This window comes from Triturus cristatus, chromosome 5_2, assembly GCF_964204655.1.
Source record: "Triturus cristatus chromosome 5_2, aTriCri1.1, whole genome shotgun sequence".
Classification (NCBI taxonomy): Eukaryota; Metazoa; Chordata; class Amphibia; order Caudata; family Salamandridae; genus Triturus; species Triturus cristatus.
In genome coordinates this window covers 697125230-697143318 of record NC_140588.1, presented here as the reverse complement: position 1 = coordinate 697143318, position 18089 = coordinate 697125230, and the positions used below count along the sequence as shown (strand labels likewise).

Sequence of the window (18089 nt, the reverse complement as noted above, 5' to 3'; positions counted from 1 at the left end):
TTATACTATAGTGTCTAAAATATACTGTCTAAAATAATGATGGGCTGGTATGTGGCATCTGAGAAACTGCAAAATATCTATGACACGGCAGATGGATTATGCTGGAGAGGGTACTGTCAGGAGGGAGATATGATACATGTGTGTTGGGCTTGTCTGAAACTCCAGTTCTTTTGGAAAGAAATTCTTAGGCATATTAGGGGGTAGTCGAATACCCACTGCGACCAAACCCGACAACACTGATCCTGAATGTAAGACTGCTGGAGATAACAAGCCTATCACTGAGAGATTGGTGTTTGATTATGAATATGTCTCTTGCGGCCAAACAATTGCTTGCACTGAAATGGAAAACTAGCCAGATCCCCTGGGGGTAGACTATCAACATCACTGGGGATGGAAAAACTGTCTTGTGGGCTACTGGAAATAGGGCATTGGTTGGAGGAGATGTGGGGGTGCTTGCTGAACTACTTAATAGTGAAAGACTTTCTTTACGGCTGCCCTAAATCAATGCGATCCCTGCACCTCACTACATGATAACAGGGGTGTGGGAAGACCACTGCAGCCAAGCAACAAATAACTGAGCTCCTGTAGAACGCCTCCTGGGCTGTCTAGTACTGCGTGTCATCAGCATGGACCCCTGGGAGCTGGGAGGGTTAGGGGGGTGTTGCCGCAGCCATACTGGGAATGGGATGAAGCAAGGGATATAATCTATGCTGTTGATATTGTTTGTGTTGTTGATTTAATGAAAACAAAGAAAATCTCTTTGAAAGAAATATTTAAACTCTGGCTTGAACTCCACTGAAACAGGTAGTAAAAATCATAAGCAATCTAATCATGACAGATCCCTTCATACCTGTAGTGGGCAAGTGCTGCATTCAAACCACTGGCAGAAATCGTCTGAAAACTGGGACCATCACTATTCTTCTGCTTCCTGGATCCAAAAAAGAATATTCAAGTAATATCTGTTATAATGTGAATTTACATTTTGTTTTTGAAGGTTTCGATGAACCTCCTGTGCTTTTCTTCTGTCTACTATGCAATAAATATGGTTTAGCACTCTTCAATGTCTGGATCGCACCACCCTAATGAAAGTCAACTTAATTCCAATGCCACCAAATGGCAGATCCCAATCTTTCTTAATGGCATGCTTGAAGTAAGAGTCAGCAGTATTATTCAGAGCTTTCACCTGTACATGATGCTGATCTTCAACCTCAACTGTAAAAGAGAACAGGGGTTATTTTCCACACTGTTTGGGCAAGCAATTAAATGCTGGTGTGAAATGGATTCCAGTTTATCTGATGCATTTGGAAGGGAAATAATTCTGATAGTGATGCTACACCTTCACTTGCCCAAATGCAAGCCTTGGGGGTGTCGATTGTTTGTCATGACGTAGTTCAGTAATGAGGAGCCCTGGCACCCCACACCTAGAGACACAATGCTGCGGAATGAAGTGGTGCATGTCCTTTGAAAAAGAGATTAATAAAAGTCAGTGATGTCGTGCATAATGTGTCACAATGTGCAATCCATGGCAACATAATTTTGGCACTGGATGAAATGCATTAAGTGACTCCTACCTGATTTGGTTTTGAATATCACTAACGTTAAAAGGTGTTGCTTGAAAACTGGCACTGCATGTTCAGTGCCTCCCTTTGCACTACCAATGAGAAGAAAAACCCTTCATGTGTCACCACTCTTGCTGACCGACCTGCCCACTGAATGTTTGTATATTTTTTACAATGTTGTTATTGTGGGGGTTGCTTATGGAATGAATATACATTATACCAAAAAACTTTACATTTTGATTTCATTGGGTGGTATCTATTTTCCATTTCTGACACCAACATTCTCTTATGCCAAAAAGCAGTGGAATCATGGTTGAGCCAATGCTGGCCTCAAATAAATGGAGAACAAATTTGTGTTAATATGCTATGCAGCATGTTCTAGGCTTAACACACTTCTACTTGGAAGGTGCAGACTTTTACTATGAAAAACTTGTGAAAAAAGTAAAAATGTTTCAATCTTCTTCTATATCAATATCAGAGTCCCCAAGGTGACTATACCATGAGGAATATATTGTTCTATTGGCTGTGCCTCAGGAGTGTTATCAATATGGTGCTAGTGAATTGTAAAACAAATGTATTGGGGCAATGCTCAATTTTTTTGTAGATTCACAAATGTGCTCATCTCTGAAAATATGTGGGCAAGTTCAAAAAAGCATAACATGCTAGGATTTGGCTTGCTTGAGGGCTCACATTAGGAGTCCATATCTGAGGGACAGAAGAACTCATTGATGCCCTGGTGAAGTTAAGGTAAAGTTCAAAACTATGATCATCTTGAATTGTTTGCAGGTCTACAAAAGAAGATGATTCCTTATACTTGAACAAGAGTCCATCCTATTTAGGACAAAAGTCTGTTCACTGAGAATCTTTAATATCTGCAAAGAAACGGTAGACGCTGTTTGTGCATCATAGGATGCACGTACGGAACACTTCTCCTGTTGATTTAAGTTAGGAGGCATCATTAGTGTTTTTAAATCCTAACCTTAGTCTTGCTTGTTTAAATGTTAACCGCTCATCAGTCGCAATTTACAGTAATAACAATGCTTAAACATTGCACATCTATACAAATGTTCTCACAATGCCATGTGCTGCCCCACCAAATATTTGTGGTTCCTCCAAAAAAAAAGGGATGTTGCATGTTCAAAGAGAATGTGTACTGTATGTTTTCCTATTTATTTTGTAGTTTTATGCAATGCTTCATATCACATTTTAGTCCCTTCAGAGTGCTGGGATTTTGCAGGCTTCAGTGTTAAAGCAAGAAAGAACGAAAATGAAAATATTTTGAGTGTGGGTGTTTACTCATGGGTGATATCTGTCACTACTCCATCACTGTCACTGAGATACTCCTCTGATAGTTCATTTGAGTAAGGGTCGTTGGAGGTTTGGCCATTTGACCGGCTGCCCGTTTAATGTTTTCACTCTTCCATACCACCGTGAAAAACATGATGCTAAGGGACAGTAAAAACATTTAAATTACCCCAACATCATGGGAGAAATTCCTATGGTGGAGGGGTCATTAGTTTTTGTTTTTTCAAAGACAAAACCCCGGTTTGGGATTTTGTTTTTGAAAAAACTGAAAAATGTTAAAAGTTTGATGGATGGCACTATGATTTTGACAGTACGATACATCAAACGTTCAATGCATTGAAAGGAACCGCTGTGGTGGTGGCTCTTGACAATTTTTAGAGTTATCCGCAGGGCTGACGGACAACTCTAAATTTGGCAGGTAGACAACTCTTGGTATTGCAGTTATGAAGTACTCCATCACACCGATGGACTTTCATCTGCCTATCAAACCCTAAATCCGCTCCAAAGTGAAGAGCTAGTTTTTTTTAACATTTCCTAGGCCCAAGACCAGTAAGCATTGTGAATGATGCAGAGAATCCTTAACTGTATGCTTGCATCTACCAGGAGACAGTGGGCTGTTTTTTGGGATTTCATAGAAGTATCATTTGTGCTACTGCGTTGTTAATAAAGGAGAGACAAGTGGAGAAGTATCAAAACACTTTTCTTGCTTGATTGCCTAGGGCATGGGAATGAACATGTCGTGTGTATGTAGGACATGCCACATCATGGGCACTGAACAAAATGAAAAATGTGCAAAGAACATTACCTATTTCTTGTTACATAGGGACAGTATTTTTTCTTTCTATGCTTCACAGTTGTTCATAACTCAATTTGGTCAGCAGCAGTATTTTAAAACTCCTCCTCCTGTTAAGAATCTGTTATAGTTCAGCCATCCTTACTTTCAACTGCCTCTACAATATTCTTTGCAACCCAAGTCTTCCCTTTAATAGGCGCCTCTCCAGTGTCACTGTTTGCCCAATAATGGCAGATATGATCTTCTTGATCTACTATGATGACTAGCAAATCTTAACCAAGATCAATTATAGCAGCTGTTACAATTAAGAGGAAAGAGAGGTGCCATCACCCATGCTTGATCGACATGACAGGTGCAAACTTTGTTCATGTCTATTAATCAGGTCCTAATCAAAGGCTAATAGGCTTGATGACACCAAATGAGAATGAGACAGTATGTTTGGATGAGTATCCTAAAGCTATTAATTTCTGAAAATGTAACAGGTCTCTTTTGACTATTATGTTGAGACTATATGTGTCTGATTTCTGCTGGAAAAATGTTTTTAATCGCGTTGTTTAAAGGATCTAGGAGTCTGGCACAAACATTGGTGGATGATCACAAGAATCATGCTGGCTTAGTTTCCGCTTCTTTAATCGAGTATGTGGTTCTAATTTACAAAGATGTTTCAGTGTGTTGGTATGATCTCAGGCTCCTGACATTCCTGAATTGTATGCACCAGAGACAATTGTTCATTTTGAACCATGCCCTAACAGTCATTTTGTATATTCAGGAACATTTCGGTTTCATAGCAGCAACACTGTAGAACCAGCCCATTCATGCTTCCATGCCCTGCTTTGAAATAATCAACAAGGCCTTGCTGTTCACCTACCCTGTTCAGATAAGCCATGTTTGAAGGCATTCAATCAATGAAAGTTGTGAACCACATTTAGAAAAGGTTCAGGTTATGTTTTCTCTTCACATAACAGATCATAAGATAACTTAACATAGCAGACTTGCTTTTTGTTCATGAGCAGGCAATTTACCCCATTCATGTCTGGTTAGTTTTAGTGCAAAGTGCTCAGACTGACACCAGAGTAGCAATGCATGGAAGGTATGTTATGCGTCATGTGGAGTTCACTATGACAGCATGGAGGACATGTGACCGTTACCTGGAAGTGCACGCACATTTTACACTTAATGTTAAATAGCTCAACAAAGTGCAAAGTGCATGCTCCTGCTTGAAGTACAGTTATAAAGAACAACAATGGCTTCAATGTGAATTGTTAATATCTCATTCTGCATGGATGAAAGGTCTATTATTTAACCTTCTCAGCTCATCTACATGATGTGCTCCAGATAACTCATCTACTGCTCCTTGTGGGACATTCTTCTCCAACCACACAAAGTACTGGATTACTGCTACGGCGTCCCGGATCTAGAGAACATGCAAAAAGAGAAAGATCAGTAGGTAGCCAGTGCTTTACACTGAGTGCCTGACATGTAAATGCAAAACATTTCTGTTAATTTCTGATTAAGAGGATCCAAACAGAGGAATCTGAACTCACTGCTTGAACTAGAATTTTGCTTACTCCTAACCAATTTCACACATAGTGCCCCATTTGTGTACAGGGAAGAGATGACCTCTTTATATGTACTTGAGATCTTGTGAACCAGTGCATCACACTAATAGAAGACATTGGACTTTAGAGAGCTCATGTGATGATAGTATGGCAACAAGAGAGAATAGTTAATTTCAAGTGATTGAATCAGTGAGCTTTCCTTACTTAATTCTTGGATGTTCAGAGGTATGGTTGAAGGATACCCTCTCAAGTGTGGGGTTAGATCATAGAAAAAGACAATAGGCATGAAAATAACATTTTGTTCAAACGCTGGCAGCAGGACTGCATTAAGGCAGCAGAACATGAGCAGCCGGGCTTGAGGAGGAGGACTGGGACACAAGCAGCAAAGGACCTTAGAAAAAGTGGGAAAAGCTGTGACACACCGCAACTCTGAGCATTGCCTGCTGCATGAGAGGAGAACCGGATCAACTTAATCCAAATAGGCACGTCTCAGAGGTCAGCGTTAATTCCACTGTTTTTTAACTTTTATACAGTAAGATTAACTGAGCTTTTGCTGTTCAAATTCAATCGATCCTCAGACATCTGTATGGGTATAACTGTTGCCTTTCTCCTGGCTGAAATTTGTTGCAGTGGCCACAGACTCAAGAAAACTGACATAAGCTGTGTCAGCAGGAGTTGCTTGCCCCATCAGAATTACGAGTTGTTCAGTAACTGCCGGTCTTGCAAGTGGAGTCTCCAGGCGAAATACAGGGGATGCAATTAGGAATAATCAGTGGAATCTGGACTGAATTACAGATTATTTTAGTAATTCCTTATTTCTCAGGACACATGTGGAGTCCCGCACATGATACTCAGTAACACCACACCCCTGCTATTGGTTACTATCAGTGGCAGAAGTATGCAGTCAAGCTACACAGACTCATGACTGGGTCCCTAATAGAGCAATAAAACACTTGATGCCTAGGAACTCTTACTCAAGTAGGGTTTCAACAGAGGTCAGAACATTGCATTTGAGATTTCTCTGATTCTCATTCCACCGTTTGGTAGATTGTAAAAATAAGCAATGCAAAGCCAGTGGGGGCTATTCACAAAGGATACATTACACTTTTAAGTTGTTTGCACATGTAATTTACTCTTCCACTTTTAAATAATTGTACTACTTTTGGCTATTCGCGAAATCTGAGTGAAAAGTTACTCAAAAGTGTAAACTTACATGCCTCCATCGCCTGACAAAGGGGCTGGAGCCAAGCTTACAAACGTAATTTATTACTGAAAAAAATGGGAGTAAATCCAGCACCACATATGGCCAACCCATAGGACTGCAATTCCTTCCAATAGAAAATAATGGATGCAGGGGCTTAAGTTTAGACTTCATAGGAAATATTGCTAAATAACTTAAATTGTTTAGGCTATATAATAATATAAATAATTATAACTTAATGGTAAAAATAAACAAAAATATGATATATTTATTTTTTACTCATAACATATTTTAATAACCTTTTTAATTTAAAAACAAATGTAGCAATACCTTTTATTAAAATATAATTACATTAATTTTAGTTCATTCTATACATCACTTTTAATAATTATTAATGCATAATGCAATAATACATCTTTCACTTTAGGTGGCAATTTAGTTTTTAATTTAAACTTCTGAAAAATAAATGTAATTTGATAAATTTACATGATGGGAACCAAAGTAGGCCTGGCAAAAATACTCAAACCAGTCCCTTCCCTTCAACTCCTGACAACATTTTTCTCTTTCTTTTCTTTCTCTCTCTCCTTCTGTCCTTTCTTCTTCTCCCTCTTTGTTCACCTTCTCTCTACCTCCCGCTCTCCGCCTCCCTTTCTTCCTCGAGAAGCCTCCCTGTGCCTGCTACAATTAACTGTGTAGCTGGGAAGAGTGACAGAGGCACCAGGAGTGCCACCTGCCCTAAAATTCATCAGGGTAATGCCCAGTGGAAAGAAATGCCTCTCTGGTCCTGATTCAGATGCTCCTTGCACTACAAAGAGGTGTTCGGTAAATTGCACTGCTCTTCCACTGAGCTAGATCTGTGCTCAATGGAAAGAATATTCCTCACCATGTACAAAAATAATTTGCAACAAGATACAAACGAAGGGGCTCTGACTATGATATCCCAGCTTGAATGCAACAAAATTGAAACCCCTTAAAAGAATGCAGACTGCCCTATCAAAAGATAAAAGGAAAGGAGAATGGGGTGGTAATCTATAACAACGGCTGTATACTCAGCATACCCTGAAATGTTATGTTCTCAAAATTCCCACAAAACATTAACAACCAAGAAATGCGGAGGAGAAGAAAATAATTCTTCCTTACAGGGACACCACAGACACACAAGCACAAAGAATTTGTTGTGACTTACTTTTACAATAATCCTGACTCATTCTTGAATTTCAGGAGTAAGCATTAGCACTACGAGAGTATGTCACCCACTGATTTATAGTAACATTTTTGCCTGTTAGGCCCACAGAATTGAAAATCTTTGGTAAACTTAGATAGCTCCATTGACCACAAAGACTATGACCTGCCCCCTGTATACATCCTAAGGGGCCGATTCCGATCCGGGTAGGAAAGCACTTCGACCGAGCCGGATCCGGAGTGTTTTCCGACCGAGCCGGAGTCCTGCAGTCCGACCGAGCGAGTATGATGCGGCCGTATGCTGTCAGACTCGGTTCGGTCGGACTCCCATAGTAGTCAATGGGAGCCGGTCGTACAACACGTACATGGGCTCCCATTGACTGAATGGGTACGTCGCGGACAAGTGCGCCCCCTACAGTGAGTTTGCATCGGTGCCATCCGCACTGTACATGCCTGTGTTGGGGAGACCCATGGATCTCCCCCTGTGTCTGAGTCGTAGGGCTGCGGGTGACAGGGGGTCCGACGCGGACCCCCAAAGGCAACCACCCGGACAATTTGCGAGCTGGGCACTCTGGCTCGCACAGGCTGTTCGACGCGTGCATCGTACTGGCTCAGTAGTGAATCGCATCCATTGCACGCCACGGTTAGCTTACGACCGAGACATACGGAGCGGTTTGGGCCCAGAAACGAGTCGGTCGGTGAATTTCATGTAGCTCGCATCGTACTTGCTTGCTCGTACAGCTGTACGAGTCGGGCGGAAAACACGCGTACGGCGCGTAGTTTTTCCAGACGGATCGCGGTCGGTGCCCTTCGACCAGGATCGGAATCGGCCCCTAAGTAGCAGAAATACACTGCAGCAGATTAAAACTAATATACTTTACTGTACCCATGCACTTACTTCTCCTTTCAAGAAATGCCTTGAGATGAGTCGTTTGCCCCAGCCACGTAACACAAAATGAAAATATATTTGTGTTTCATCATTTTGAATAAGTGAATGAACAACTAAAGTTTGGGCTACCCTTTCAAGTAGGATGTATGAACCCTCGGAATAGTGTGAGGCAATCATAATGGCAGGCGCATTTATTTCTAAAGAGGTTGGTGCCTTTGCTCCAATCACAAAGAAAAGAGAAAAGGTGAAAATGTTCTAACAGATGTGAATAGCAGGGGCACATCTAACATTAGTGCAACGGGTGCTATGCACTGTGCCCCAGAGATTTCTCAATTGTGTTTTTCTTTTACTTCCCTACAGGCCAAACTGGAAGGCCATTTTCCTTGCATGCCTTAAAACCCATTGCACGTTTGCTATGCTGCTGGTGAAAGAAAAGACGGATTTCCTACAATAACAGAGTAGAGGTATATCAAAAGTGCATGTACACAGAACACTTTGCTGTTTTAATAAAACTCTTTAAATGCTAAATCAAAGAAATTCAGCTGTAAAGATGTAATTACATGGGCATTCCGAAGTAGGTTCTGTTCCTCAGAATTTTTGACTGCCTTCGTCTTCATCACTGGCGAGAAGTTGTCCACTAAGAGTTTATCCTGGAGTTAGGGAGAGAACAGGGGATTTCAAGTTAGAGGAAAGTTCAGTAAATAGGTATTTCAGTGCAGTTTTTATTCTCTCACACTTTCTATATATCGTTATAGGTTGATGCTTTCAGTTATGTGAGAGTCTATTTTTGTATTAAAACAAAATTGCCTAATTTGATTTATTTAGCATAAGCCACATTACAAAAGAGTACATGCTTATTTTGCTGTGAAGGGGCTTCATTTTGCTTTCAGGAAATCTTTTCAATTCGGCTGCTAACCATGGTCTCTATTTGCATGTAACAAAATAATGTTTAACCAGCTTCCCCAGGAAAGGATGTTCTGATGCTACAACATTGCAAAGCCAGTCAATTAATCTTTATGCGGCAAATATGTCATGAAAGAGAACCAATAAATACATCGATAAAATCAAAAAAATCATAAAAGCCAGCATAAAACATCATAAAATACATGCAGCAATTTCCTAATAATGTTGCAATCACCATTCTTTAAATATACTATTGGATTATGAATCTCCATAGCGCTTCCTGGTGCTAATAGCCACTCTAATAAAGTTAATTAAGGAGTTGCAGATAAGTGGGGAACATAAAAGCTGTATATGAGTTATTGACAGCTGGTACTGCCTAGAGTTGAAGGTGCGTAATTAGGGGACTACAAATGATTTCTGGGGGGCAGTGAATAAAGGACAGAACAATATAAAGTGCACATTGCTTTGGTCTGAGAACATTTTGGGAGTGTATTTTACAATGATTTCTAGACAGGAAATAGTACCTCGACCTGTAGGGTGCCCAAATGTAAACGAGTAAGATCTATTGATGGGATTAGATATAAAAATCAGGAAAGGTCTGATCCCAATGAAACAGGGAAGGAACTGGAAACAGATGTCATGATTTGTACGTTCTTGATGGGTTCATGGTAACACAGCTTATTCTAAAGTGTTTCTACAAGTTCCTTAGAGTTGGCATCAATACTGGAAATGTTTGGGTATGCCCAATTTGAAAAACGTTTGTTTTACATAGACTATCCAGGGCAGGCAATCCTGTATGTCTAGGCACAAGGAGTCAGTCAAAAATAGGCAAACTAAGCCTGCTCTGAGGCTTACACCGTAAAACAGGTGCGCCGGGCGCAAATAGAGAAAGTGCGCAGTATCACATAGACTGTACTGCCCCCAAGGCAGCCGCAAACTTGTGCTGCCCTGGGGGCAGTGCATTCAAGTGAAATACGGAGCGGCTTTGAAGCAGCCGCTCCATGTTTCACTGTGCAGGCGACAGCCCACTGGCACTTTTAAAGGGGTTAAGAGTCAGTGACTGCACCTACCTGGTAGGGGATGTCCGGTGGGTCCATAGAACCCCTTTTACCCCCTGCAGAGAGCTGCTCTCAGGGGGTGCACTGACAGTGCACTACTGTATAGGCTGTGCACTGTCAGTGAGCTTCCTGACAGCTTCTTTACCTCTGCCCCTGTATCTGTGATATGGCGTGGGCACAGAGGAAAAGGGATTCCCTCATTTGTATTGGACACACCCCATGCAAATGAGGGAATGTCCTCTGCAGATACCACTGGCGCTTTATGTGTGCCAGTGCCATCGGTATTACAGAAGGGGCCACACAAGCATCTGCGGTCCCTTCTGTAATACCAAAGTGCCTCGGGATTGCGCAAAACTGGTGCTCTCTCTGTAAAACGGCTCACTATGTTAATTCATCGCAGCAAAGGTGCCACATTTGGGAAAAAGGGGGTGGTGATGGACAGAGTTTCTGAATGATGCAGAATACTCCTACCAAGTCAAGAGATCATGGTTTTAATCCATCACCGTTTTTTAGCTCACTGCACCATCCCAGCTCAGAACCTGGCTACATGCAAATTAGTCTGTACCTGTCCCAGTGCATGATGGGAACAGGGCAAACCAAACTACCAAGCCAATTCTTATACTGGGAAGGAAACAAGCTTCCGGGGACCGGTTTCTGGCATCACAGCCTTCGTCGGCCCGGCTTGCCTGAATCCTGATGGTGCAATGAGCAAGGGACTCACGTCTGAGCATACCCTCCCACACTGAGTGTGGATAAAATCGATTTGGGAAAAAGGGGGTGGTGATGGACAGAGTTTCTGAATGATGCAGAATACTCCTACCAAGTCAAGAGATCATGGTTTTAATCCATCACCGTTTTTTAGCTCACTGCACCATCCCAGCTCAGAACCTGGCTACATGCAAATTAGTCTGTACCTGTCCCAGTGCATGATGGGAACAGGGCAAACCAAACTACCAAGCCAATTCTTATACTGGGAAGGAAACAAGCTTCCGGGGACCGGTTTCTGGCATCACAGCCTTCGTCGGCCCGGCTTGCCTGAATCCTGATGGTGCAATGAGCAAGGGACGCACGTCTGAGCATACCCTCCCACACTGAGTGTGGATAAAATCGATTTGGGAAAAAGGGGGTGGTGATGGACAGAGTTTCTGAATGATGCAGAATACTCCTACCAAGTCAAGAGATCATGGTTTTAATCCATCACCGTTTTTTAGCTCACTGCACCATCCCAGCTCAGAACCTGGCTACATGCAAATTAGTCTGTACCTGTCCCAGTGCATGATGGGAACAGGGCAAACCAAACTACCAAGCCAATTCTTATACTGGGAAGGAAACAAGCTTCCGGGGACCGGTTTCTGGCATCACAGCCTTCGTCGGCCCGGCTTGCCTGAATCCTGATGGTGCAATGAGCAAGGGACTCACGTCTGAGCATACCCTCCCACACTGAGTGTGGATAAAATCGATTTGGGAAAAAGGGGGTGGTGATGGACAGAGTTTCTGAATGATGCAGAATACTCTTACCAAGTCAAGAGATCATGGTTTTAATCCATCACCGTTTTTTAGCTCACTGCACCATCCCAGCTCAGAACCTGGCTACATGCAAATTAGTCTGTACCTGTCCCAGTGCATGATGGGAACAGGGCAAACCAAACTACCAAGCCAATTCTTATACTGGGAAGGAAACAAGCTTCCGGGGACCGGTTTCTGGCATCACAGCCTTCGTCGGCCCGGCTTGCCTGAATCCTGATGGTGCAATGAGCAAGGGACTCACGTCTGAGCATACCCTCCCACACTGAGTGTGGATAAAATCGATTTGGGAAAAAGGGGGTGGTGATGGACAGAGTTTCTGAATGATGCAGAATACTCCTACCAAGTCAAGAGATCATGGTTTTAATCCATCACCGTTTTTTAGCTCACTGCACCATCCCAGCTCAGAACCTGGCTACATGCAAATTAGTCTGTACCTGTCCCAGTGCATGATGGGAACAGGGCAAACCAAACTACCAAGCCAATTCTTATACTGGGAAGGAAACAAGCTTCCGGGGACCGGTTTCTGGCATCACAGCCTTCGTCGGCCCGGCTTGCCTGAATCCTGATGGTGCAATGAGCAAGGGACTCACGTCTGAGCATACCCTCCCACACTGAGTGTGGATAAAATCGATTTGGGAAAAAGGGGGTGGTGATGGACAGAGTTTCTGAATGATGCAGAATACTCCTACCAAGTCAAGAGATCATGGTTTTAATCCATCACCGTTTTTTAGCTCACTGCACCATCCCAGCTCAGAACCTGGCTACATGCAAATTAGTCTGTACCTGTCCCAGTGCATGATGGGAACAGGGCAAACCAAACTACCAAGCCAATTCTTATACTGGGAAGGAAACAAGCTTCCGGGGACCGGTTTCTGGCATCACAGCCTTCGTCGGCCCGGCTTGCCTGAATCCTGATGGTGCAATGAGCAAGGGACTCACGTGTGGGAGGGTATGCTCAGACGTGAGTCCCTTGCTCATTGCACCATCAGGATTCAGGCAAGCCGGGCCGACGAAGGCTGTGATGCCAGAAACCGGTCCCCGGAAGCTTGTTTCCTTCCCAGTATAAGAATTGGCTTGGTAGTTTGGTTTGCCCTGTTCCCATCATGCACTGGGACAGGTACAGACTAATTTGCATGTAGCCAGGTTCTGAGCTGGGATGGTGCAGTGAGCTAAAAAACGGTGATGGATTAAAACCATGATCTCTTGACTTGGTAAGAGTATTCTGCATCATTCAGAAACTCTGTCCATCACCACCCCCTTTTTCCCAAATCGATTTTATCCACACTCAGTGTGGGAGGGTATGCTCAGACGTGAGTCCCTTGCTCATTGCACCATCAGGATTCAGGCAAGCCGGGCCGACGAAGGCTGTGATGCCAGAAACCGGTCCCCGGAAGCTTGTTTCCTTCCCAGTATAAGAATTGGCTTGGTAGTTTGGTTTGCCCTGTTCCCATCATGCACTGGGACAGGTACAGACTAATTTGCATGTAGCCAGGTTCTGAGCTGGGATGGTGCAGTGAGCTAAAAAACGGTGATGGATTAAAACCATGATCTCTTGACTTGGTAAGAGTATTCTGCATCATTCAGAAACTCTGTCCATCACCACCCCCTTTTTCCCAAATCGATTTTATCCACACTCAGTGTGGGAGGGTATGCTCAGACGTGAGTCCCTTGCTCATTGAACCATCAGGATTCAGGCAAGCCGGGCCGACGAAGGCTGTGATGCCAGAAACCGGTCCCCGGAAGCTTGTTTCCTTCCCAGTATAAGAATTGGCTTGGTAGTTTGGTTTGCCCTGTTCCCATCATGCACTGGGACAGGTACAGACTAATTTGCATGTAGCCAGGTTCTGAGCTGGGATGGTGCAGTGAGCTAAAAAACGGTGATGGATTAAAACCATGATCTCTTGACTTGGTAAGAGTATTCTGCATCATTCAGAAACTCTGTCCATCACCACCCCCTTTTTCCCAAATCGATTTTATCCACACTCAGTGTGGGAGGGTATGCTCAGACGTGAGTCCCTTGCTCATTGCACCATCAGGATTCAGGCAAGCCGGGCCGACGAAGGCTGTGATGCCAGAAACCGGTCCCCGGAAGCTTGTTTCCTTCCCAGTATAAGAATTGGCTTGGTAGTTTGGTTTGCCCTGTTCCCATCATGCACTGGGACAGGTACAGACTAATTTGCATGTAGCCAGGTTCTGAGCTGGGATGGTGCAGTGAGCTAAAAAACGGTGATGGATTAAAACCATGATCTCTTGACTTGGTAAGAGTATTCTGCATCATTCAGAAACTCTGTCCATCACCACCCCCTTTTTCCCAAATCGATTTTATCCACACTCAGTGTGGGAGGGTATGCTCAGACGTGAGTCCCTTGCTCATTGCACCATCAGGATTCAGGCAAGCCGGGCTGACGAAGGCTGTGATGCCAGAAACCGGTCCCCGGAAGCTTGTTTCCTTCCCAGTATAAGAATTGGCTTGGTAGTTTGGTTTGCCCTGTTCCCATCATGCACTGGGACAGGTACAGACTAATTTGCATGTAGCCAGGTTCTGAGCTGGGATGGTGCAGTGAGCTAAAAAACGGTGATGGATTAAAACCATGATCTCTTGACTTGGTAAGAGTATTCTGCATCATTCAGAAACTCTGTCCATCACCACCCCCTTTTTCCCAAATCGATTTTATCCACACTCAGTGTGGGAGGGTATGCTCAGACGTGAGTCCCTTGCTCATTGCACCATCAGGATTCAGGCAAGCCGGGCTGACGAAGGCTGTGATGCCAGAAACCGGTCCCCGGAAGCTTGTTTCCTTCCCAGTATAAGAATTGGCTTGGTAGTTTGGTTTGCCCTGTTCCCATCATGCACTGGGACAGGTACAGACTAATTTGCATGTAGCCAGGTTCTGAGCTGGGATGGTGCAGTGAGCTAAAAAACGGTGATGGATTAAAACCATGATCTCTTGACTTGGTAAGAGTATTCTGCATCATTCAGAAACTCTGTCCATCACCACCCCCTTTTTCCCAAAGCAAAGGTGCCACAGCCACCATATCAGCGATACATGTTAGGCGTGTGTTTGGCCAATAAAGGTTATTGTGCTGCACAGGATTGAGAGGAGTCTACAAATAATTATTTTCTCAATCTTTTGCTGAATTGCTGTCGCCCCAGATTCCTGCGCGATAAAGCCCCATTGATACACATTTGCTTATAGAAACCTGTACCAGCTCACGCACTGTTTTGGCCCCAATCTAGAGGCAAAACAAAAAGGAGCCTTAGTAGCACTTTCAAATTGTTAGGATCTTAACTTTAAAAGTGGTTCCCACCTTAGCTCAAAGTTAAAAAGAATACCCAGGTAGTTAAAAGATTTTATTTTATCTTTTGAGGTTTCCCCTATAAACAAGTTTTAGATTTTTCTTTGCAAGGGCCACAAGTCATAATAAAAGATTTAGAAAAATGAACCTTTAAATCCAAGTCTTCCATAATTGCAACAAACAAATCTAAAAGCAATTGAAGACCATTACCTGTCCTTGCAATAAGGACAGCATCACTAGCGTATAACAAAATTGATATATGGCGATTCCCGATCTTGGGCAAATCCTTACCTTTAGACAATAAAAAACTCTCAACCTTGTTAATGTATCGTAAAAATAAAAAGGGGGCCAGGCCCATTAGGCATCCCTTTCTCACACCTCATTGAGAGGGGATAGGTGGGGTACACTCCCTCGGGCAAAAACGCACCCTCGAGAAGGTGTCCTAATGTAGTCCATGACCAAATTCAGAAGTTCCATCTCTACCCACATTCTCCATTAAATCCTATAATTCAGCTCGGTTACCAAAGTCAAAGGCACATGAGAGGCCCATAAAGGCTATGTGAAAAGGCACTCTCCTGGACATAACATATCTACCAGTTAGTAAATATATGTAAAAACATTGTTCCACTGTGCTATTCCTGAGCAGAAGCTGGACTTCTGATATTATAGTCTGTTCTTCCACCCACAATTCCAGGTGGGATAATAACATGCGCCCAAGGATCTTAATGGTCAAGTTTAAAAGAGAGATGGGGCAATAACAAGAAGGGTGGGACCTATCACCTTTTTCTAAAAATTGGGACTATTGTTGTTTCCTTCCATGAGTTCGATATGGGACCCACTACAGCTGTTCTTAATAAATCAATAATCAGGGCGGTTATAATTTGTGTTTACCTTTAAAAATGACTACAGGAACCCCATTGGCTCCTGGGGCCTTGTCTATGGTGCACTGTTTGATCACATTTTGATCTCAAAGATTGAAATAGAATTATTGAGCTCCCATGTTGATTCTGAGACTAGTACAAAGTCTTCGTCTAGATGGATTGGGTGCACCTCACGCTGATCAGGGGAGATGATTTCCAGAGAGTGTTTTACCCAGTCTTCCATGAAAATTAGGGGCTCTATATTCGATATAGAAGAATCTGTGAAAAGAGAGCCTGTTAATAACTTTCGAGCACTTTGAACTATACTTTTAGTTTGCGGCCTCCATGAGTTAATTCGGAGACTGGCCCTTATTTCTGTTGTCCGCTCTTAGACAAATTTTTTGTTTTCATTTTGTGCAATTTTCACCTCTGATATCAATCTAGGGTAGGATTGTAAAACCTTTTTCAAATTTCTATGAGCTGCTGAGGAGGCTGAATTGAAAAATCTGTGTAAAGGGGTAGAGGTGCCTTATGTTTTAACTGATAATTTAGTGGATACAAAGTGAGATAAGGAAGCAGAACTATCCAAAATAATGCACAAATTAGCATCAGAATCTAGGCAAAACAATAAAGCCGAAAGGTTGTTTGTAACTAATTTGTGAAAAAAGAGGTCAGGGTTAACTTTGTCCCACCTTATCCTTACTTCCTTGTTGGAAGAGAATCTAATTGGTCCAGACTTTTTTATATTGTGAGACACCTGTGCCGCAAGAGTGATGCCAAAAGGGTTATGATCGCTAATGCAATTACTAATGACTGAAAAGTTCAAAAGCTTAGTAAAGCAATTTGCAGAAACTAAGACCTGATCAATTTTACTACCTTTCCCATTTCCAATATAGTTTGGGACGGGTGGGATTTTATTGGGCCCATAGTCACTAATAAATAATAAATTGTATTTTAAGATTAAATCATTTAATGCCACACAGAGAGTGCCGGAAGTGGGTCATATCCACTGAATTTATGCATTGGAATCCGCATACTGATTTATTGCAAATCTCACAGTTAAAATCCCCACAACAAAATATATACGTGTTATGCTTACAAGCCGAAAAGAACGTTTCTAAAAAGTCTCTAAAAAGTTAGCAAAATTGGTAACATCAAAAAATATTTCTGATTAAAACTATTGTTATAAAAATTTACATATAAAATATCAAAAGAACATTTAGAAAAAAAGGCTAACTGCTAAAAAATAGGGAGAATACCATAGTTTCCTAGCATGAGCTGAAAAGAGTTTATTTAAAATAAGCGTTGCCAATTCTTCTTTTGCTCTACCTGATGATGAATCTACGGCTGGGTGAATAGAAGAATAACCTTCTGCTTCTAGGTTATCCTTCATCCATGTTTTCTGTAAAAAAAGAATTTCAGAATTTTTGATAAATACCAACCAATCTGTATTTAATAATTTTGGGCGGGCACCAGCAATGTCCCATGAGAGGATTCTCAAATGACATGCTTGTGGGTGGACCCTGTAGGTTGTTGACTCAGGGTGAGGGTCCAATGTTGGGCTCCTGTACTTCATTTAAGGGTGTGAAGGGATCAAATATGTTGTAGGTTGCCACATTGTATATAGCTCGCTGTCCCAGTGGCTGTCTATTAGGGCTCTTAAACAATAAATAGGGAGTACATTGTGGGGGTAACTGTAAAATGTCTTTACAAGGAGGGAAGCCGTGTGAAGCTACAGTATTCACATGATGGGCCAGATAGCCTAAGTGGTAAGAAACCTTTTTTCCCTCACAGCAGACCCAAGGCCCAATAATGTCCGGGTCGGTACATCCAATGTTATTGCTTTCATCATGATTTCGAATTGCTATGCCCTGCTGTGATTAGGGGCTAGCTTTCAGCACTAGGGTAGGAGGCAGTATTGTCTCTGGGGAGGTAAACTGATGTTGTGTGACTGAT

General features: G+C 42.6%; 1 protein-coding gene and 1 long non-coding RNA gene across 4 annotated transcripts in view; one reads left to right on the top strand and one right to left on the bottom strand.

Annotated features, from left to right (window-relative positions):
* LOC146829140 (xaa-Pro aminopeptidase 2-like) overlaps positions 1-18089 on the bottom strand; it is a 329035-nt gene that overhangs the window by 99816 nt on the left and 211130 nt on the right. Inside the window, exons 12-14 of the mRNA XM_085607765.1 lie at positions 9049-9138; positions 4962-5071; positions 851-928 (exon numbers count right to left, since the gene is read on the bottom strand). Coding sequence (XP_085463891.1) covers positions 851-928; positions 4962-5071; positions 9049-9138 — 278 coding nt within the window. The remainder of the gene's footprint in view (positions 1-850; positions 929-4961; positions 5072-9048; positions 9139-18089) is intronic.
* Positions 1-18089, top strand: part of LOC146829141 (uncharacterized) — a 131737-nt gene that overhangs the window by 14023 nt on the left and 99625 nt on the right. The window contains exon 5 of one of the 3 annotated variants that reach the window (XR_014962200.1): positions 8849-8952. The exons of the other annotated variants lie outside the window; for them this stretch is intronic. This is a non-coding gene — a long non-coding RNA (uncharacterized LOC146829141). The remainder of the gene's footprint in view (positions 1-8848; positions 8953-18089) is intronic. 3 annotated transcript variants of the gene reach the window in all.